This window comes from Manis javanica, chromosome 17, assembly GCF_040802235.1.
Source record: "Manis javanica isolate MJ-LG chromosome 17, MJ_LKY, whole genome shotgun sequence".
In the NCBI taxonomy this organism is placed as follows: Eukaryota; Metazoa; Chordata; class Mammalia; order Pholidota; family Manidae; genus Manis; species Manis javanica.
This window is the reverse complement of record NC_133172.1, coordinates 7,614,233-7,635,484: the sequence shown is the minus strand read 5'-3', so window position 1 is coordinate 7,635,484 and position 21,252 is coordinate 7,614,233. Positions and strand designations below refer to the sequence as shown.

General features: G+C 55.0%; 1 protein-coding gene across 4 annotated transcripts in view; it reads right to left on the bottom strand.

Moving 5' to 3' along the window:
- Positions 1–21,252, bottom strand: part of LIG1 (DNA ligase 1) — a 39,074-nt gene that overhangs the window by 4,439 nt on the left and 13,383 nt on the right. For 3 of the 4 annotated variants that reach the window (XM_017642360.3, XM_037005910.2, XM_017642361.3), the window contains 17 exons: positions 20,132–20,236; positions 19,367–19,459; positions 19,085–19,160; positions 16,634–16,714; positions 16,395–16,451; positions 13,532–13,704; positions 11,256–11,422; positions 10,795–10,871; positions 9,929–10,020; positions 9,602–9,701; positions 8,561–8,646; positions 7,756–7,871; positions 6,677–6,772; positions 4,536–4,646; positions 3,894–3,965; positions 1,021–1,165; positions 814–896 (listed from right to left, as the gene is read on the bottom strand). In XM_017642360.3, coding sequence (XP_017497849.2) covers positions 814–896; positions 1,021–1,165; positions 3,894–3,965; positions 4,536–4,646; positions 6,677–6,772; positions 7,756–7,871; positions 8,561–8,646; positions 9,602–9,701; positions 9,929–10,020; positions 10,795–10,871; positions 11,256–11,422; positions 13,532–13,704; positions 16,395–16,451; positions 16,634–16,714; positions 19,085–19,160; positions 19,367–19,459; positions 20,132–20,236 — 1,730 coding nt within the window. The remainder of the gene's footprint in view (positions 1–813; positions 897–1,020; positions 1,166–3,893; positions 3,966–4,535; positions 4,647–6,676; positions 6,773–7,755; positions 7,872–8,560; positions 8,647–9,601; positions 9,702–9,928; positions 10,021–10,794; positions 10,872–11,255; positions 11,423–13,531; positions 13,705–16,394; positions 16,452–16,633; positions 16,715–19,084; positions 19,161–19,366; positions 19,460–20,131; positions 20,237–21,252) is intronic. The other variant, XM_017642362.3, reaches the window with a different exon arrangement.

Genomic DNA, 21,252 nt, shown 5'->3' with positions numbered 1-21,252 from the left:
ATCCAGGTCGTAGGCCCAGATGGCTCAATTCCAAGACTTCCTGCTTTGGGCCTCCTGCCTTCACTTGCTGCCCCCTCTTCACTGCCCCCTGCCCAGCTGCCCCCACTTCTGCCCAGCACCTCCACTACCTGCCCACCATCCACAGAGGACCTGTGCAAATGATAACCAGATCATGTGACTTACTGCTTAAAACCTCCACTGGCTTCCCAAAATACTCAGAGGAAAACCCAATTCTATTTTACCATGGCCCCCAAAGAACTGTGATCTGGGGCCTTCTCTCCACCCTGACCTCACCTCGCACTGCCATCACGTGCTCCCTGCACACCCAAGTGTCTTCCTACTTCAGGGCCTTTGCACTTGCCTCACCGAGAGGCTGTGCCCCTGACTTCACGTGGCCAACCCCTTCCTGTCAATCATGTCTCAACCCAAACGTCACCTCTGGAGAGGCTTCTGCCAATCACCCAGAGCACTGCCAGCCCCTGGTGCTTTCTTGGGCGCTCTTCCCTCCTGACTCGGTCTCGTGCTGCCTGTGCCTCACCTGGCGTGGAAGGCCAGCTCTGGGACAACAGAGGCCTCACCGCCTTTCCAGCCTGTCTTTACTGCGCTCAGCCAGGTGGTTCTCAACCACCTCTTGGTGGACTTGCTAACAAGGACTTGTAGAGGGACACCTTTGCAACAGAGGCAGGAGGGACAGAGAAAGGGCTCCTGAACTCAAAGAGTGGGGGTGGGGAGACTGGCAGAAGACTGCCCGGGAGGCCGGGAAGGGTTCCCAGACCCAGGGCTCTAGCGGGAGGCCGGGCGGGGAGCGGGCACCTTGAGCCAGTTGTGCGATCTCTTGGCGATCTCATATGTGGCATCGACATCCAGGGTTTTCACCATCAGCCCCTCGCAGGAGTCTGAAGGAGACACAGGCACAAGCCCTTGGGACTCACATGGTCCGGGCGGCCCGGGCCGGGGCCGGAGCAGGGCAGGAGGCAGGGAGGCCACAGACCTTGGCGGAGAGGCAGTGGGTGCCCTCACCTTTCACCGACTGCTCCAAGAACTCTGCGATCTGGTCCATGTCCTTGGTGTCCAGGGAGGTGGCAAAGACAAACTCGCCCTCTGTCTCCACGAAGTTCTCCCGGAGCAGCTGCCTGCGCCGGGACAGGGGCTCACGTACCAGGGACTGAGGGCGCAGGGAGAGGAAGGGAAGTCATTGTGCAAACAAAGAGAAACAGGGAGCATGTGGGTCACAGGTCACACAGAGCTTACAGCTTATAGAAAGCCTCGAGGGGAAGAACCAGGCTGAAGCAGGGTTCTGAGAATGTAAAGTACCAGCTTATTCAGTAGCGAGGGGGCTGGAGACCATCAGAATCCAGTGACATCGGGGGAAGGGAAGGGGAGTCGCGGCCCTGCTGGGATTTGAATGCCCTTGTCATCACGACTATGGCTCCTTTTCTTGATGACTGGTTTGAGTAAAGGCAAAAGAGAGCCAACTAGAGGATCATAGAACATAAATACGTTTCTAAGAGGATATTTTCTATTTCAATCCACGGATCAGCAACCTTTTTCTAGAAAGAACCAGACAGTAAATATTCTCAGCTATGCGGGCTACTTGGTCTTTGTTGAGACTGCTCATCTCTGCGGTTGCAGGACAGAAGTGACCAGACAACGAAGCCAATGGGTATGGCTGTGATCCAATTAAGCTTTCTATACAAAGCCAGGCGGGGGGACAGATCGAGCCACAGGCCCTCATGGGCTGAGCGCTGAGTCAGACAGAATGAGTTCGTGGGAAAGCGCTGCTTGTTACATCACACACCGAACTCAGCGATCCTGTGGACATTAACCCGCTCTTTCTGATCTTATTAGCCTTGACCGAAGTGACCTTTCATGTGCTCTAAGTTCTCTTGATGGTCGGGCAGAGCCCTGCTGGAAACCGCTTGAGCAGATGCAAAGCTGACTTTGGCAGGAAGCCTTCTCCTTGCAAACCATCCAGCAGGCAGGGCAGGGGGTGAGCAGGGGGTGGGCCAGTTGGAGGAGCTGAAGAAAGGAGGACTGCTTTAGCTACAAAATGTTTTCGGGACAGTTTTACAGCTCACTGTTGATGGAAAAAGTCTGCATGTCCATTTAAATGGAGGGCAAGTAGTGAAAGTAGTTTAAAATCATTACAGTGAAGGAACCAGTATGAGGAATGTCTACAGTGCAACCAGGGAGGGGCGAGAGCTACGCTGGACACAGACGGGGACTGAGTGGACAACGGGAAAAGGACGCAAAGTGGAGAAAGCCAGGTTCAGTCAATAAATAGCATATTGAGACAACTGACTTGTCATCTGTTACACGGAGTCGGATTGCCCACCTCCTGACTGACACACACACCTGCTCAGATTCCAACTGGCATACAAGTTTCAAAGTAAAACACACAACTATAGATTCTAGAAGGAAAGCTAAGTGAACATTTGTTTTAAGGAGGGATGACCTTTTTTTTCTCTTTACTCTTGGGGCCAAAAATTAAGGGAGGGAGAAATGATATATCTGACTACATAAAAACAGCAACTGGAAACAAGTTCTACGTAGCAAAAAAGACCACCCACAAAGTTTAAAGGCAAACACCAAAGAAGAAACATTCAAAACACTCACGGCACAAAGGGCCCAGCAGAGCAGAGACAATTCAAACACGAAGACAAAGCATCTAATACTTGATATGCCCCCGGCCTCCCACCCCCAAAATCATGAACTGTCTCGGTCTCCCCATAATTATGCTTTGAGACTAAGTGCTGTTTTTCATTTGCATCTTAAGGTGGGTGGTTTAGGTACTGGGCGCCTTTCAGCATGAGGACCTGGCTTCCTCTGTCCCGGCAAAGTGCCAATCAGCCTCCTAGAGAAGGAACTTTTAGGATGGGAAAGACACTAGTGAGAGCCCAGTACACAGCCAGTCACGAGTGGGCAAGTCACAGGACAAACACGGGGGGCCCACAAGTCTGGAGACACACTTCACTACGGAGTGTTAAGGGCAGATGTCACTGTCCAGCTACCAGATCGCCAAAGACTAATTATCCGGGTGATGACGGAAATGGCAGCTGATTTTACAGCACACTTCTGCGTGCCAGCCACTGCGCTCCATGCCCATGTCCTGCCGGGTAACAGACAGAGCAGGTGCTACTCTCAGCTCCATTACAAATAAGGAAACTGAGACTCAGAGTGGTTGAGTCCCTCCTCTGCACCACACAGCCAGGGAGAGAGACCTCGAGTACGAATGCAGGCAGCCGGGCTCCAAGACCCTTGACTCACACCCAGGGCAGCAGCGCTCAACCTTCCCAGTCTTGGGAACTCTTCACACTTCTGACATTCACCGAGGACTCACTCCGCAGAGCTTGTGCATGTGGGTGGCATTTCTCGGTAGTCACCATATTTGTGATATGTTAATTGTTGTAACACACAATACCACATTAAAAAGAAGAGATCTTTAAAACACTTATATTAGTTCACTTAAAAATAGTAAATCCAGTATGTTAACCCAACAAAATATTTCTATGAAACAGGACTGTATTTTTTGAATAGTACAGGAGAGGAAGGGCATTTTGCATTTTTGTTAATTCTTTAATGTCCAGCTTAGTAGAGGCAGGATTCGTATCTGCCTCTGCAGACAGATGGCTGCAGTGTGCAGTTCTGGCTGCAATACATGAAGAAAATCCACCTCAGAGGTGGAGCTGGAAAAGAAAGGGCTTCACAGACTGGCTCCACTGAAAGGGTCTTGGGAGCTATAGTGGTCCTCTGCACTTTGGGAACTGCCGCCGAGTGTGCCCTCCCAGCTCAGGGACGTGCAAGTCCGAAATGCAACTCAGTCCGCTGGTTCCCCAGCTCACACACCACCCCTGTCATCTCTTAGCTGCACTCTGACGTGATGCTGGACTCACCTCTCCATTGAGGTAGATGAGGTCGAAGGCGTACAGGCATACCTGCACCTGGATCTCTGCTGCATCCACCTCCTGGGTTGAGGGAGAGTGGAGACCAGGAGTTGGGGAAGGTGAGATGGAGACCGGCCTGCCCGCCTGGGTCCCCTCCCATCGGCGGGAGGCAGACCCCGCCCCCACCTTCCACTCTCCCCTTCTCCCCAGCTAACAGGTGGCACACCTGGGAGGGCAGTAATGCTGCCGGCCCCGAGCACTGATCCCTAACTCAATGGCTCTCAGCTAACCCCAACGTCATTCCCTTTCACTGGATTTGCTCTCTCAGCCTCCCTTAGAGCTAATGGTGGTGACAAGACACACTTCTGACAATGAAAAGTAGTTTGCTGGGTTCTAGGTTGTGGGGGCCTCTGGAACAGACCTGCTTTCTTAATAAAACAGAGGTAGGAAATAAGCCCTTCCCCGCCACCCACTTCCATTTGCCTATGTGGCATACTGGGATGAGAATGCGATGGCTGGAGCTGGGGCAGCCATCTTGCAAAAGGCTGAAAGAAGCACATCCTGACTGACCGGGTTCTTCTGGGGAGTGGGCAGCACTGGGAGGACAGTGAGGCAGTATGGGACCCTGGCAGGTGGTGGGGGAGCTGTTACCTTGCGTTTGCGGGTGGTGAGCACTTGGAATGGCTGGATCTGCTTCTTTTCCTGGTCCCAAGCCACAGCTTCAGAGTCCAGGATGAAGGATGTGACCGAAGGGAGTTTAATCTGAAAGGTGAACAGGGAGACCCAGGGTTGGTGAGAAGCAGGGTATGAGGCCAAAAGATAAGACACAGAAGCAAATTTCCTTTTCCTTTCTCAGTTGTCAAGATCCACAGGCAAACTGATGCCAGCCTCAGAGACACGCAGGAACACAGATCCACTTCTCCCTCTCCCCACTGACAGGGAAAAACTAACTCTCCTGAGGACTTACTATTTGGTCCCACAAGCTGGAACTCCAGCAGCCTCCGTCATCTCCCTCTTCACATTCAATTTCCCAGGAGACTTGCCTGCCTCCCCCCTGGCAATCCCCGAGACAGCACCGGGCCCCGTCCAGCCTAGGTTGTGTCATCCTGTAGGCCCCCCTCTTGCACTGACCGGTCAAGCCCACTCTCCTCACACTAGTCAGTGTGTCCCTGGCAGACCCCCATCTATCACAGGGCATCCCCGCTAAAACCAGCATGCAGCACAGCTCCCAAAGCTGTGGGGGTCTGCCTGGTCAGCCCCTGGCCCTCCCTGGCCTCACCTGGCCCCTCAAACTCACTCAGAACACTGGCCTCTGCTTGCCAAAGGGGCTGTGCTCATTCAACTACCTGGCCTTTGCACGTGCAGCTTGCTCTACAGCGCCTGTCCTTGCCCTTCGACCCAGTGGGGAAGACTTCTTTTCCTCAAATGAAAGCTGGTGCACAACTGCAAGAGGCACCGTTCATACTGTGCCCCGCTTCCCTGACACCAAGTCTGAGTTAAACCTGCTTCTTACAGAGGCTCAGGGAATGGGTCCTTTCCCTCAGAACCCTGATCTCCACGTGTAACGACTGAGCCGACAGTGGGCCTCTGAGGAAGGTCCGCCTGCCCTGCTGGGTCCGAGCCCAGTGAGGAAGGAGACCGCACGGGCTCCTCTGTGCTACACCTCCAGCCTCCAGCACCTGTGGGAGAGCCAGGGCGTGGAGCAGACACCCAGGTACGTGTGGAATGAATGAACCAAAGCAGCTGGATACAAAAGGCTCCAAACTGCATGGAACCCCTCACACGAGGCTCTGGCACAGACAAGCACCTGTGGGACAAAGGAGCAGATCAGTGGTTACTGCCTCTGAGACGCGGACGGGGGCGGAGGAGGCAGGCTGCTTGGCAAGGACCACGAGGAAACATTCCGTGACAGAAACATGGAAATGTTTTCTATGTTGGTCACATGGGCGTATGAACGTATCAAAACATCAAACTGTACACATTAAAATCAGAACCTTTTACGGAAATTACATATTAATAAAACTGACATTAAAAACCAGTGCTTGGCCCTTAAGTGCTCCACAGCCCACACTGTACATACTTCTGTCCTTGCTGCTTTAGGGAAGAGCCAGCTTCCTAGTTAGTTAGCGGCAGGCAGGGGAAGGGGCTTTACCAAAGACCCCTGAAGCAGGTCTAAGACCCGCCCTGGGGGCTGAGAAGCCCAGGCTGAGGCCCTTGAGGCCCCGGCCTGTTTCAACCATGAGGCCAATCTGCAGACGGAATCTCTCCACCCTCGTTCTAAGTCCTGACCCATCAGACAGTGAGGTTCTCGCCTTCCTGGCCTCTGCTGCACTTGGGTAGCCATGGGGTCCCGTGCTGGGCAGGGGCCCCAAGATGAAGTTGGCAAGGCAGTGAGAGGTATGCGGGAAAGCCTGACTTCCTCGCGGGACGGTAGAGCTGGAAGTTGCCTCCCTTTCCCATCTCTCTCTGGAAGCGAGGCAGCTATCTGGGGATGATCAGAAGAGAAGCACTGGGTGAAAAACCAACCAGCCAGGGCTGGCAGATGACAGCCCGAAGTGTGCTGGCTTCTGGAGGGCTTCGGTACATAGCTGAGCCAGCCTAGGGCCACCCACTGCCAGATTCGAGAAAAAAATATCCGCTTAAGCCACTGTGAGGGCTGTTATTTGCAGCCAAATGCATTCCAGTCTCCTCCCCCTAAGTCCCTCTGATCCCGGCTGGCTCGGACTAGCCTCTGTTCTTTGCACTGGAAACTGCAGCTCCCACCACACTGAAAGCGGGCAGCAGATGCCCACCTTGGGGATGCGGCTGATGATGTCAGGATACTTTCCAGTATTGTCTTCCTGATTTCTGCTGAAGATCTTCACCTCCCCGCCTTCCAGAACATGGATCTGTGCAGTGGAAGAGGAAATCAGAGCCCAGTCCACCCCCAGGCAGCCCCTCTTCTCTCTCCTGATCCCACCTTCACTGGCAGAAGATTCTGGAAGCTCTGGAGGAGAAACTGGGGCAGAAACCTGAGCAAATTAACTCCTCCGTTCAAACAGCACCTCCCATCAATCTGTGGAAGCCTCGCCACCGTTCTCTTCATCATTCCCATCCTTGCTGTTCCCCAGAAGCTTGAGTGTCTTGCTCGGAATGTTGATGTGTCTGGATGTTGTTACGCTGCTAAGTATCATCCTGCTTTTTATTGTTGACTTATTTTAATATAGTCTGCTGTTTATGCAGAGCTACATATGTGCCATCTTACATGTGTGTTATCTCAAGAAAGTTATATGATATAAAATGACTTAAAAATACATATTTTAAAAATCACTGTCACTTCTGTAAATCATTTTATTCATCTTTTCTCAGCACTGAATTTTGAAGCACTGTGATGCTAAGTGACCACATCTGCAGCTTGTAACTGCGCCCACTGCGCACGTTCATCCAGCCCCAGGCCATGGACGCCAGACAGCTCCGACTCCCCACCGGGCCAGAGCCACACAGGCACCCTACAAACCTGGCTGAGGATGTCTCTGGCCCCAGTCACAGGACACATGCCCGTGTAAGGGCACTGAGCGCTATGCAGGAGCCTCCCAGAATGGCTGTCACAGAACAAGGCCACAAGCAGGGGATGGGCGGAGCCAACATTTCTTGAACTCCCCCTTCTGAGGGTCAGGAATTTTTTTTGACAATTTTATCAAATAAAATTGACTTTCAGATAAGCCAGTGAGGTGGGTTTTAACATACCCATTGCATGGAGGTAGGAACTAAAGTCTGAGATGTGCAAGGTCGCCCGAGCAGTCCATGGCAGCAGCTGGCCTTCAGCTCCGACTGGCTGCCCCCCGCCCCTGCTCTTTCCCTGTCTGCTGAAGGCGCGGGTCCACCCCCATACCTGTGCCCTCTGCCCATCGTATTTGTACTCGCAGGTGAAAGCTGCCTCCTCAAAGCGTTTCAGGACCTCACTGACACCCCGGGTGGGGTGGGCCAACATGGGTTTCAGGGGGACCCCTGGGAGGGGAGGAGAGGGAGTGGGTTAGGGTGGGTGTGGCACAGAGACAACTGAGTGTGGGTGTGGCACAGACAGCTACTTGCGCCCAGTACAGCTGTCCTGCCCTGTCACTAAGAGCACCCCAAGTTGGAAGGGCGCTGGGTTTCTGGCCCGGGTCTGCATTCCCAGCCCCCTGCAGCTAGGTGAGGCAACGGGACTAGGCTGTGCACACGGGTGGGTCACATCCTCACAAGGAGTCCGGTGCCCCCTCTTCTACCAGTCCAGAAAAGACACATGAGCCATCTCTGGTCATGCACATGAGGTCGACCACCTGGGGAGGACAGAGTGACGGGGCAGGACCCGGGGCCCAGGTGATGCCTGGGGCGCCCTGTGCACACCTGTCTTCCTCTGGGCTGTTCTGTGTGAGAGGTTCTGCCTGGCTGGATCCTCTGCCTTTTGGGGTACCTGTGCTTCACCGACACCCTACCTACCACAGACAAGGACTCCGAGGAGGAAAGGGATGGGCTTCAGCACCAGGGGACAGGATTCAATTTGGGTGGAGAGAAGAGGCTCCCGCAGGTCCTTAGAGGGGTGCCCTGGAGGGCGGAAGCCAGGCCGGGAGCAGTGGGATGGGAAGGAAGCCAGGGAGCCAGCTCTGCCCGGGGAGAAGCTGCGGTCAGACCCTTGCGGGGCCGCTGGGGGCTCGTACCTGGGCTCAGCCTGCAGTGCTCTGGGAGCCGGTCCAGGCCGTGCTCCAGCAGTACAGGGACGATCCGGTCCAGGTCGGGCACCTCGCTGGGGAGAACACGGTGGCAGGTGTCTCAGAACTCGGGCAGCCTGGAAACCACTCGCCGGCTGCCAAGACCCATTGCGGCCTGTCCCCTCGGCCTTGGGTCTGCTCCCCGACCCCCGGCTCCTTGCCACCCCGCCTCCGGCTGCCTCCGTCACGGTGCCCTCGGCGTCACTGTGCATCATTCCTGCTCCCTTGGTCGAGGCCTGCCGTCCCCCCGTCATCGTGAGATCAGTGAGTCTCTGGTCAAGGTTACACATTACAGCCACTCCAGGATGTATTGTATGTGTTTCTTCAAGGCCAGGCTCCACCTCCAAAGATGCTGGCTTAACTGCTCTGGGGCCTGACAGCGAGACCCCCATGCACAGGCAGAGTGGAAACTGTGGCCTGGCCCAGGGCTCCGCAAGGTTGCTCTCCGCCCTGTGCCACCCCAGAGGGCTCAGCCCAGAGCGGGTGCCCTGCGGGCATCTGGAGTCACCGGCCCTCTCCACGCCGACACTCCCTGGGCAGTCACTTCTGAGTGGCCAGCCTGGGTTGGCTGCGGCCAGGTCTCCTCACTGGCTCTCTGCAGCCCTCACCATCACGCCAGGGGTTCCTGGCCCCTCACTGTGCACCAGTCACCAGCCCCTTTGGTTCTTGAGGCCCCCGTGCACAGTCCTGTTTGCAACTCCAAAACATCTGGGTGCCTGCGGCTCTCACCTGCTGCGGTCTCCCTCCTTGCCTCTTCCTGCCCCACAGCACTGACCCTTCACTGCTTGCCGCCTTCCTCTTCTGTCACCATCCCTGTGCCCAGCACCAAGCTGGCCTAGTTCACCACCCCATGTTGTCCCCAGCCCGGTGACGGTCACGGTGCCTGCCAGCCGCTGGCCCCTCCCATGTCACCCGCACCCCTGGTTCTGAGTCCACCGCCCTCGGGCTTCCCCAGCCCCTCTCACTCTGCCCGTGACCCCCAGATCTCACCAGAATGTCTGCTTCAGGATCATGCCTTGCTCCTCCAGCCAGGTCTTTCTGGCCTCTGCTGTCTTGCCCTTCCCAGCATCCACCACTGCTGGGGGGAATTCTAGGACAAGACCCACCAGAAGAGGCTTTGGGACGGGCTCGACCCCCCTCAGCTACCCCAGCATCTACAGCGGGTGGCGTGCTGTACAGCACAGACTGTAAACGAGGCTGCTGGGACACCTTCCTCAGCGTCGGTGCCTGGAGTGGCAGCAGAAGGCAGAAACCAATGGGGAAGGGACTTCTGGAAAGGAGCAGGGCCACCCCGGTGAACTCAAGTGGTGTGCTCACCTTGGCCTGGGGGCGTGAGGCTCACGGCCTGGGCGAGGGCGGCCAGCACTGACTGCTCTGCCAGCCCGAGGCGCAGCCGACCACTCAGGGACCTGGGGAGAGAGCAAGTGAGGGGGATGGGCTTCTCTGCACCTTCCAGCCTTGCCTGTGCCTCCTCTAGTCTCCCCCACCCCAATGCTTTGTAGACCTCTCCTCAAACTAGAACAATCTTCAGAGCTGGAAGGTGCCAGATCAGAGCCCCACTTAACAGGTAAGGAAGTTGAGGCCAACCAGTAACATCTACACCCACTGGCACTTCCTGGGGCAGAACTGGGGGCCTGCAGGCATCTCCGCAGCCCTTTAAGAAAACAGGGGGCTCAGGGAAGGCAAGTCAGGGGCAGAGCTGGGTCTGAACCCGGAACAAAGCCTACCCCCGTGATGCCAAAAGCGTGACGGTGAGGCCTACCCCCGGCACAGGCCTTGCCTGGAGTCAGTAACCTCCCTGTGTCCCCACCTCCCCTTCTGTAAACTTGGGTGAGGATCAGAGACCCCCTTGCAGAGCCACAGGGAGGAACTGATGGGATGGAGCATGTGGCATTGGACACCCAGGAAAAACTCCACGCTGTGGGCTGCAATGGTTTTGTCCTGGCAACCATTCAGCCCCATGCTGTCCAGCACAGGCCTTGGCCCAGGCAGACATCACTCATCAACCCCGGCACCTGAGCTCAGGCCCCCTCCTCCAGGCAGACACCGGGAAGAGGTGCTGGTGAGATGAAACCTGTTTCCCTTCTCCCACTCAGGGCCTAGGCCCTTGCTCACCATCCTCAGAGCAGGGATCCTGGCTGCCAGACCCTCCCTGCTGTCACCTCCCCCCAGCCCATACTCACCTGGCAATGAATCGGGCTTCCGAGTGGCGGCAGGCAACGAAGAGTCCTTTGATGATGTCCATCTTCTTGGCGGTGGACTGAAGAGGTGGGGGAAGAGCAGTGAGTGCTGGGGGTGAAGGGAGGACCCCCTCCTCCTGGCCACCTGAGCTGCCTGGGGGGCCGCTGCCCCTCCCCAAGCCCATGGCCCCACTGCCAGTGGGAGGACCAGCTCCCCCTGCGCCCTCCTAACTTTATTCAGCAAATGGGTCTTGAGTCCTGTCATGCAGCAGCGTATCAAGCGCTAGACTCTCAAGAGGAGACGCCTGGCCTTGAGGGTGGGAGGAAGGCAGCTCTGACCCCACAAGCAGAGCCGAAGCCCCAGAGGGCCTAACCAGGAGGCCTCTGGCCACACACGTGGCTTTAGCCCCAGGCGAAGAGCACAGGGTCTGGGGAGCTGGGGTGAGCCGCCCTGCCCCACTCACAGCGCTGCCGGTGAGCCTGCCGATGTCCCGGAACTTGGAGAAGACCCCGGAGGCAGAGAGCACGGGCGGCGGCAGCATGAGTCTCTGAGTGCTGCGGCTGTTCTCGGCCACCAGCCCCAGGTCGCCCTTCTCAGCGGCCTCGGCCCTGACGGCCTCCAGCTGCCGACCTAGCGGGGTGGGGGAGGAGAGGCTGGCGGTGAGGGGCAGGGAGCCGGGCTGTGCGTCTCCCTGCTCTGGGGCCTGGGTGTTTTCTCCTGCTGCGCGTGCTGCGGTGAGCCCCGGACATCCCCGTGCCTAGTGCTCACCCACTTGAACCAACTCATTAACTGCTGCCCTCCAATTACGTCAGGTGTAAGAGCCTGGACATTCACATGGAGAAAGGTAAGCAGATGGACAAATGTGTCTATGCTGGGAGAGATGTCCAGGGCGTTGTCTTCAGTGTATAGATGGGATTTGAAGCTGGGGTGGGATGAGATCACCAAGGGGCAAGTGTAGACAGAAGGTGGCCGAGGGACCCTCTGCCTGTCCCCTCGTTGGTCATTAACACCGTCTGGCAGTGACCTATAGGACTTTGATTTTTTGGGTTACTCTTTCTGAAGTCCACTGATTTAAACACCGAGTGTGTGCTGGCCTTATTGCCCAGACCAGGTCCCATGGGCGCCTCTCGCCAGATGAGCAGGCAGTTGGAGGCGGAGACTTGGCCCACTGCAGCAGGTCTGGCCCGCAGTTCTCACACCCTAAGAAGTGGGGAGCGGGCAGCTGCAAAGCGGATTCCCCTGCCCGGCAAGGCTACAGAGCTCAGGCTGTCCCTGCACTGGGGCTCCCACCCTTGGTACATGAGCGCTAAGGCACTCTGGGTCTCCCCTCTTCCGTCTGAGGAAAAGCAGAGATGGTGTAAGCCCCAGCACAGCCACTCCAACGCCCCGACTCTAACGTGTACATCAAGCTAAGGGAAAGTAACTGATGGCACGTTCCAGTGCTGGGCCACTGCGTGGGGAGACTCAGGAGGAGACCTGAAGTGAGGTGTGGGAGTGGGAGCACCCACGAGCTGAGGGCGAAGGCCTTGGCCCCGCAGCGTCGCCGAGCAGGGAACAAGCATGGGCAGCTGCCCACTCTCAACTTCTTGGTATGTGAGAAATAAATCCTCCTCTGATTAGCCGGTGTCTGGGCTGTCTGTTACTTGCACCTCAGTACCCCAAGGGCTGCAGTTTGCAGGGGGTCTGGGGTGAGGTCGGAGCCTCCGTGAGCGGGTGGAGAATTCTGCATCCCACCCCCTCTGGCTCGTGACTCCACCACTCTCCGCTATCCACCGCCATCGACTCTCCTCGGTCACTCTGTCGTCCCATGACCCCCTGCTTCCTTACGTGTAGGCGCTCCCCAAGGCCTGACCCCAAGCCCCCAAGCCCTGAAGCCCTCCTCCTCCTTGAACGCCCCCTCCTGGACAAACATGAACCCGCCTGCCATCTTCCCTCCCAGGGGACCCCACACCTCGGTCTCTGATCCTGACCTACTGAACTTCAGACCCATGTATCTCTCCAGTCCTGGGAGGCCCCCATAGAAAGGCGGCTCGCACCTGGTCCCAGGCTGAAATCCACTGCCCCTGCCTGTGCCTGCCCAGCCCAGTGTCCCGTCCCAGTAGTGGTTCCACCACCGAGTCATCCAGCGGGACCCCCAGGGCATTCTCTGTAACACCTCCAACCCCCAAACCTGGAAGCTTCTGGTCCCCCATCTCTGCTCCCTACAGCCCTGGCCCCAGCTTCTCCTCTGCCTGGACCTTCACCCCAGCCTTCTCTCTGGACTCCTGGCTTCCTGTCCATCCTCCACACAAGCCCAGAACTGGCCTTTCTCCTCACCTGCTCATGATCCTTCCATGGTTCTGATACCCTCACAATAAACACCAAGCACCGGAGGTCCTTGGTGGGCAGGCAGGGCCGCCCCCCTCACCAGCCTCCCCATAAGCCCTGGGGGCTCAGCCCCTGCAGGCCGCCAGCCTTGCCCACCGTTCTTTCCTCTTCTCCCCTAGGACCCCCAGGCTCTAGGCTCTACAGCCTCCCTCAGCCCCACCCCCAAGTCCCACTCTCTGCCAGCAGCACCTTTCCCTGATGCCTCTTCTCCCTCCCCAGGGCCCCGTCCACGCCCCCTGTGCTCCTGACCTGACCCCCTGCCTCCCACACCCTGCTGATCTGCCCTGGGGTGATCTCTCCGATCCTCCCGACCTCCCCACTGTCTTCCCTGGGCCCCCCTCCTGTAGTGACCTCCACTGCAGCCCCTCTTACCCGTGGCCTGGGCCACTGCCTTGAGAAGGACACCGTCACCGACGCCAAGCTCCAGGCCCTGCTGGGGCGGCCCAAGGCGGTTGAGGCTGAGGTAGAGGATGGGGAGGAGGTCTGGAGGTGACAGGGCCACCACGGAGCGCAGCAAGTTGCTCAGCGTCTCCACCATACGGAGCCTGCAGGAGGCGACAGGGGGTGACCACCTGATGCTCCAGGGTCAAAGTGGGGGCGGGGGCAAATAAAAGGAACCCGGGAAAGGAGAAGCAGAAGGGACTCAAGTCCCTCCCAGGCACGCGCCCTGAGCCACGGGCACAATCACAGACTGCTGGGGCGGGGAGAGTAACTGTTTGATGGTAAGGATGAAGACGACAGTGATGGCATCTACAGAGGGACAGTGGTGAATGCATGGAGCATTTTCCAGAGGCAGGGTGCTGGCTTTAAGCGCTCTAATTCACAGAATTCCCACAGCCCCCTGTGAGGCAGAAACCAGTATTCCCATTTTACAGATGAGGAAACTGAGGCACCGAAAGATTAAGTAACTTGCCGAAGGTCAGAAAGCTAGTATCAGCTGAGATGCAAACCAAGGTCGTCTGCTGGAGGCCCCGTGCTCTGAGCCTGAGTGGTGCTGCCACAGAAAGTGAAACGTCTCTGCCACACATCTGTGTTTGACAAAAGGGCAGCTCGGCTTTCTTACAGAGGAAGCCCGCTCAACAAATGGAGGGATGAGAGACATATGACACCCCCACCGGGCAGACACCACAGACGTAACTATTTCGGGTAAGCCCCACCTGCAGATGAGACAGTGGGTAGAATGGCACCCACCCAAACCCGAGGGGCCTCAGCATGAGACCTCACTTGCAAACAGGGTCTTAGCAGGTGTAATAAGGTAGGGAAGGACCGAGATGAGACCACCCTGGATTCAGGGGGCCTTGAATCCGTTAAGAGTGCCCTTACAAAACACAGAAAGGCCCACACAGAGGGCAGCACTGTGCGGATGGAGGCAGAGACTACTGGGTGACGGGTCCACAAGCCAAGAACACTGGCACCCACCAGGACACAAGGGAGAGGCGTGGGCCAGGCCCCTCAGAGCCTCCAGAAGGGGCCAACCCTGCCCACACCCGGATTCTCAACTGCTGGTCTCCAGGACTGTGAGAGAGCACATTTCTGTTGTTTTAAGTCACCTAGTTGGTAGTTATTTGTTTCAGCAGCCCCAGAAAGCTACTAGTGGGCAGAAGTGTGAGGAGAAATAGGATCCTGACAGACTCAAAGTGAATCCCACAAGATGCCTGCTAATTACAAAGGGAAAATGGCAACTGTAGAGTGGAGATGCCAGTACACAGCTCCAAAGCCATGTAACCAGGACCCACACTGGCCACAGCACACACACCCCAGAGGATGCAGTGAGACAACACTGCTTCCGTGCCCTGCCCTTCCTGGCGGAGGACGCAGCACCTGGATCAATTCCTCAGGCGATATCAGACAAACTCCAGTGGATAGTCTACAAAATCACTGGACTCTTCAGGAAAGACGAAGAAAGACTGAAGAACTGTCCGGAATGAAGGGGATGAAGAGGACAGGAAACTGACAGCAATGGGCAGGTGGGTCCCGGATGGTCCCGGCCCAGTGAAGAGGACACAAGTGGGGACTCAGCGAACACAGAGGAAGGGGCAGCTTACGTGACAGCACACACTGATGTCAGTGTCCTGCTTTCGGTGACTACCCTAAGTTGGCATGAGATGTTGACTCTAAGGGAAGCTGGTCAAGGGTATGTGAGGGCTGTACCATTTCTATAAGTCTTCTGTAAGTTTGAACATATTTCAAAAGAGTTTAAAAAAATTAGAAAACCCTCCAAATTTGGACAATCACCTGCAGCTTTTTCAGGGGTTTCTGACAGTCTCTCCTGAAACTAAACACCAGCCATGCTTCCATTTCACAGCTCAGAGCAAATTTGAGATGTACGAGCATCACCTTAACCATGAGGCCAGAACTCAGCAAGTCAGGCCGCCTGCCCAGGCACACAGCCAGGAAGTGGCAGAATTGGGCTCACCCCGTCCCCCAAAAAGGCTTTGGCTAACCTGGCCCTCACTGTGCAGCTGCCACAGGCTAGTGCTTGAGCCCCTCAGCCCAGCATTCAAGGCCCTTCCTGCACTCTCTGTGCCCTGTAATTCCATTGCAGGGTTTATGCCCAGAGGAGGTTTCCCTGATGTCCATGAAGGCACATACGTTTAAGAATGCAGTGTGGAAACAGCCTGAATGCTCCACTAATGTTAGAGAAGAGGAAAATGACATGTTCCTTATGAAAATGAAGGAACTCTAACGAGCAGTTAAAACAAGCTTTGACCTGCTTGAAGGTGCAGAGAGACCTTCTGGAAGTAATGCTGACAGTACCAGTAGGAGGCAGAAAGAGGTGGGCCCCACGATAACAGATATAAACCAAGGCACAGGGGAGTTGGTGGGGGGACAGGAGAAGGAGGGCCAGTCGGGCAGCCCTGTGACCCGGGGTATCGCTGGGAGTGGAGTGGGGTTCTCACTATAACCAAGACCTGCATTTCCTCACGAACGCTGAGAAACGTCAGCCAGGCTGCGGTTACTTCTGATCACTTGGTGTAAGTCAAGTTTCTGCCATCAGGGGGAGGCTCTCCCCACCCCAGTAATCTGGACTCACCCTGCCTGGCTCTGACCAACAGAAATGAGGGCATGGGCTCCTGGCCTCAGGAGGACCTGCAGCCACCCCCAGGCCCACACGCGTGAGGGTGAAGCTGCGAGGGGAGAGGCTGAAAGGATGAGGAGCTCGAGGCGCAGCACCCGCTGGGAAGGACCCCAGCCGGAAGAGCCCCCACCCCGCCCAAGCAGGCCTGGTCATTACCGAGCAGAAACCTCCTCTATCTTCTCAAACGTCCGGGCCACGGCCATATAAGGGACCCTGGGGGAGGGAAAAAGGCACAAGAGCAACATGTACAGCCTGGCTATCCCCCATCCACCTGCTCCCAGTTTCAATGCTGCTGGGTCCCCACAACAAGGAGGGGAGAAATGAGACAGTTTCCTCCAGCTAAGGCCTCTGGTGACGGACAAAATAAGACAGTCTGGGGGAAGAAGGAGCCTCACTTCTGGCCTGGCTCCCAGCAGGCATCTTCGACGGGATGGTAGTTGTTCTTGGCAGGATTGTAGCTGGGTGGGTCAAGGGGTCTGTGGAGGCACAAGGGAGATTAGATTGGGTAGATGCACGGGTCACAGGAAGCCACTCCTCCAACTAGTACTTACTGAGCACCTACCACGTGCCCATTTGGGTCTAGGCACATGGGCACAGAAGTGAATGAAAACAAAGTTTGCTACCCCAGAGCTCACACACTAAGGGGAGGAAAAAGACAAACAAAAGACACATAGACAAATAAACAATTTTGGATATTAAAAAATATTTCAGAAAGCAAAATAAAACCAAGTTGAGGGTGAGGGGAGCAGCATGGGAGGTGCAGGTTGGGGAAGGCCTGAGGGGCAGAATGACCTGAGGGGTGAGCAGAGTGGGCATCAGGGAGAAGAGTACTCGAAGCAGGAGGGACAGCAGGTGTAAAGGCCCTGAGGTAGAGACACACTTCACATGTTCAGGGAGTAGAGAAGGCATCAGGCAGCTGAAGTCAGGCAGCCTGGTCTGAATGCTTTTAGTGTCCACTCCAAGGGGCCAAGGACATCCCACCCAGGCCGCTCAGCCAACCTTTGCCTCCCTGGGTGGAACAGCAGGAGAAAAGGTACAGCCACACACAACGTGTCCGGCGCTGTGCTAAGAACACTACATCAGTTAGCCATCAGTGCTACAGGCAGGGACTGTTTTCACTGTTTCCCAGATAAGGCAGTTGGGGCACAGAGTGGGTAAGCAGCTCTCACACAGTCACACAGCTAGTACACTAGCACAGCTCCAGAGACTGTGTCATAAACGCCTCTAGAGATGCCTTACCCTATCACACTGCCCCTTAGAGCCACCGCAGTCCAGACACTGAAGTCACCCTCATTTGGGGTCAAATCCCTGTTCCACCACTGACCAGCTGTGTCATCCTGAGGAAGAGGCTTCCCTCTCTGAACCCCAGGGTCTCCATCTGCACAAAGCACCTGCCAGGGGCCCCCACCGTGTCACTGACGTGAGGGTTAGGGAAGAGATAATGGGTTAGCCATCTTTGGTTCCCGCTCTTTGGTGCATTTTGTAGGGAGCATTTTTAAAACATTGACTCCCCAGCCTCTGGCCTGTATCTACACCAAAACTCAACAATGGCAGGTGGGGTCGACAAAAGGTAGGAGAGAAGACTCGGGACTTTCCTCAGCTGATTCTGATGCAAAGACAGGGTCATGGCTGGCACAGCCATAGAACCATGTGCACAGAGGTGCACAGTGACTCACGCGGACTCAGCATTTAATAAGTGGCTGCTCTTCTGGTCAATCCTATCATTGGTACAGTGAGAGGGCACAGAGCACAGTGGGTAAGAAATTCTACAGTCAGACTGCCTGGTTCAAATCCCAACTGTACCACACTCCCCATCTGTGACCTAAGCAGGCCACTAAAAATAAACGACAATAATCATCATGGCAGCTACAACTTGTTGAGCTTGGCCACGGCTAGATCCTACTCTAAACGCTTCAAACCCTCAGGAGGAAACTGACACACAAAGGCCAAGGCACTTCTCCAAGGTCACACAGCTGGCAAAAGTAGAGCGGAGCCTTCTAACCACTCTGCCGTACTGCCCTGCCTCCACGCCTCACTTTTCACACCTGTGAAATGGGGATACCAACCGACTCTCCAGACAGCGCTGCTGAGGACTCAGGGCATTAGGGCATGGAAGGCTCCCCACCTCGTCAGCAGCGGGTGGAGGGCGTGCTTTCTGTCATGGCTGTCCCCATTTAAAAGGTGAGGAAAGCGGAGGCCCTGGAGGTTTGTCTGTCTTCCGGAGGCAGGCCGGAGATGGCCAAGAGATCAGGAGGGGGAAGAAATGACCAGTGTCACATGACATAAATAACAGGACATAAAATTTTACATACAGTAGGAGACTATATGTAATTTTGTCAGAGAAACTTATTTATAAATACGTACACACAGACATGGACCCAGAAAGGAAGACAGGCAATGGTAAGAAAGCCCAGCCCTACCTCCACCTCTCTGTGTGACCCCGGGAGGCCCGACCTAACCTCTCTGGGCTAACAGTTCCAACATGGGTGAAAAGGCTAAAGTGCCTGCCTCCTCCAGAGGATGGAGGAAAAAAGTGTAATGAAACCTTTAGCACCACCCTTGACACGCAGTAGGTGTTCACAAGCAGCTGACTGCACCCACAGTGCAGACACATGCTGAAATGGTGCCATCCACCCAACAGGTCTCAACTGGGGGACACAACTGACATGAAGCCCCAGAACATTTTATTAGAATAATTAAAAAATCACAGGATTGTAAACCTGGAAGAATTTTTTGAGATTATCTGTCTCATTTTTGGAGGCTTAAAATGAAATCCGAGGGACTCTGGACCCACTGCATTATCCCCTTCACCCTCTGTCCTCCACTCAACAGCAGCTCCGACTCACCCTTTGCTCGCTTCCCTTCCCGGAGCACCAGATCCCTCTTCTTTCACCTCCTGCTTGACTGTCGGCTTCCGGGGGGCTGGGAGTGAAGCCAGGGAGTTGCGGGACTCTCTCCCAACCACCCGCCGCCCAGAGCCCAGGGAGAAGGTGACAAGTCAGGACAAGTGAGGAGACCTGTGGAGGTGGGGGGGACGGCCCAGGGACTCTCAGCGCGCCCTCCAGAGAAAGCCCCACCTGCCCCCCACTGCTGGCCTGGGAGGTTGGCGGGGAGGGAGGGGAGCTCACTGAAGAAGCTGCTGAGTGTCTTGGGAGCTCTGGGCCGGGCCTTTGCCTTCGCCTGGTCCTCCCCTGCGTCCTGCTTCACAGCCGCCTCAGGCTCTGCGGCCACAGCAAGAAAAGTGGGACAGCGGCGCGCACTTTCCACCCCCAGGCTTTATTTTTGACCCCATGGTCATTCTGACCCTACAGATGGAAAATGTAATCGATTCTGCCCTTTCATTTTCTGTTGTCTGAGTAGGGAGCCTCTTGGGCCTGATGTTTTGTCATTAATACTAACGGAATTTGAGCATTTGGCCTGAAATTGTGGAGATTTACAGACAGCGGTAAAAAGAAATCTCCGGACAAGTAGCAGACAATGTCCCCACTTCTGCAGGCAGAATATCAGATATTCTGCCTAAAAATGTCCTCATGGCGTTGATTCTAACAGTCTCATGGACACCCAGATGGCAGAGGCTATTCTACGGCTGTGAGGGTAACTTTCACCTCTAAAATCTTGTAACTCGGCCTGGTTATCTACCTGAATAATTTATTGCTCAATTAATAACAGTACCTGGGATTTCTGTAACTATAAATGTTTTGTGGGAGGCTGACTGGCTCTTCTTTTCTAACACACATGGAAGAAAAGCAGTGACAATAAAAACAAGAGCAATAACAAAGCCTATGTTCCCTTAGAACTCCTGTTGAAACAACACATTTGAGAATCTTTTTTAAAATTAACTGTCCCCCAGAATATCTGAGCCGTGAGCCGCAGGGAGGAGGTCAGAAACTCACTGGCGGTCTTCGGGTGTGCAGGGGGTGCTGTGCGCCGGTCCTCCTCCTCTGCTTCCTGCTTTCTGGCCACTTCAGGCTCTGTGAGGTTCTCTGTTGGAGTCTCTGCTTTTGGGCGACAGGCAGAAAAGTCAGATGGCAAAAAATCACTATCACCCCTGAGGACATTTCAACTCCAAGACACTGTGCCAATCGAGTATGTCTGTAGCGTGATGGGAGGTGCAAGAATGCGCTCCTGGGCAACCCCAAGAAGGGGGGGACCTCAGGGGGAAACCGGCCAGATGTCTGTCTGCCTGTGCAGCTGAGAAATAAACAGCCAGTGTTTTCTTATAAACTATTATTTTAAAATTACGCACCGCAAAATAGAATTGGACAGGGTTCCAAATGCATGTAACTTGTTATAGATAAAAATAAAATTTATTTTAAACTGACTGAAAAAAAAATCCTCTAGGGTAATAATAAAAACTGCATAAAGGAACTGGGGAAAAATTTGCCTTAAGCCATCTATCCCTGTCCCCCTCAGACACTGACAATGGCTGAAATGGTACAATTTACAGTAAAATTTGCTACAGACTAAAAATTGCCAACAGGAAATTACATCTCAACCAAATTAAAATCTGTCCTGGCAAAGTTGGGTCTAATAAGGACCTTTGATTAAACAAACACTCACAGTGGCAAAGGCTGCAATTGTTAGAATCTCATCCAGGCCCCAAATGATCAACAGATCAGATGTTTACGTCTGCATTTCCCACGTGTGCACCAAGATGCAGGGGACCCACAGGGACACAGCAGAGTATTTTACATTTTCAAGGGAAACTGGTGTCTGTCCTCTGTCGGACGCTGTATGAACTACTAGCTTGAGGTATTTTAGCTTCCAGTATTATTAGATCACATTCTTTGCAATTCCTGACATTATAGTTCTGCACAGCTGGGTTTTTACTGGTTGCTGTGATAGAAGCCACACACTGCATGGGAATCCATGTGGGACAGGGAAGGAGGGTGGCAGTTTTCAACTGGATTCCAAGGTTTGAGGAACTGTGCAGCACCCAGGAGACATCCTGTTAGTACCTAACTGTGCTTATTTAAGAAGGAAATAAAATATTATTTTTCAGTGTATGTGTATT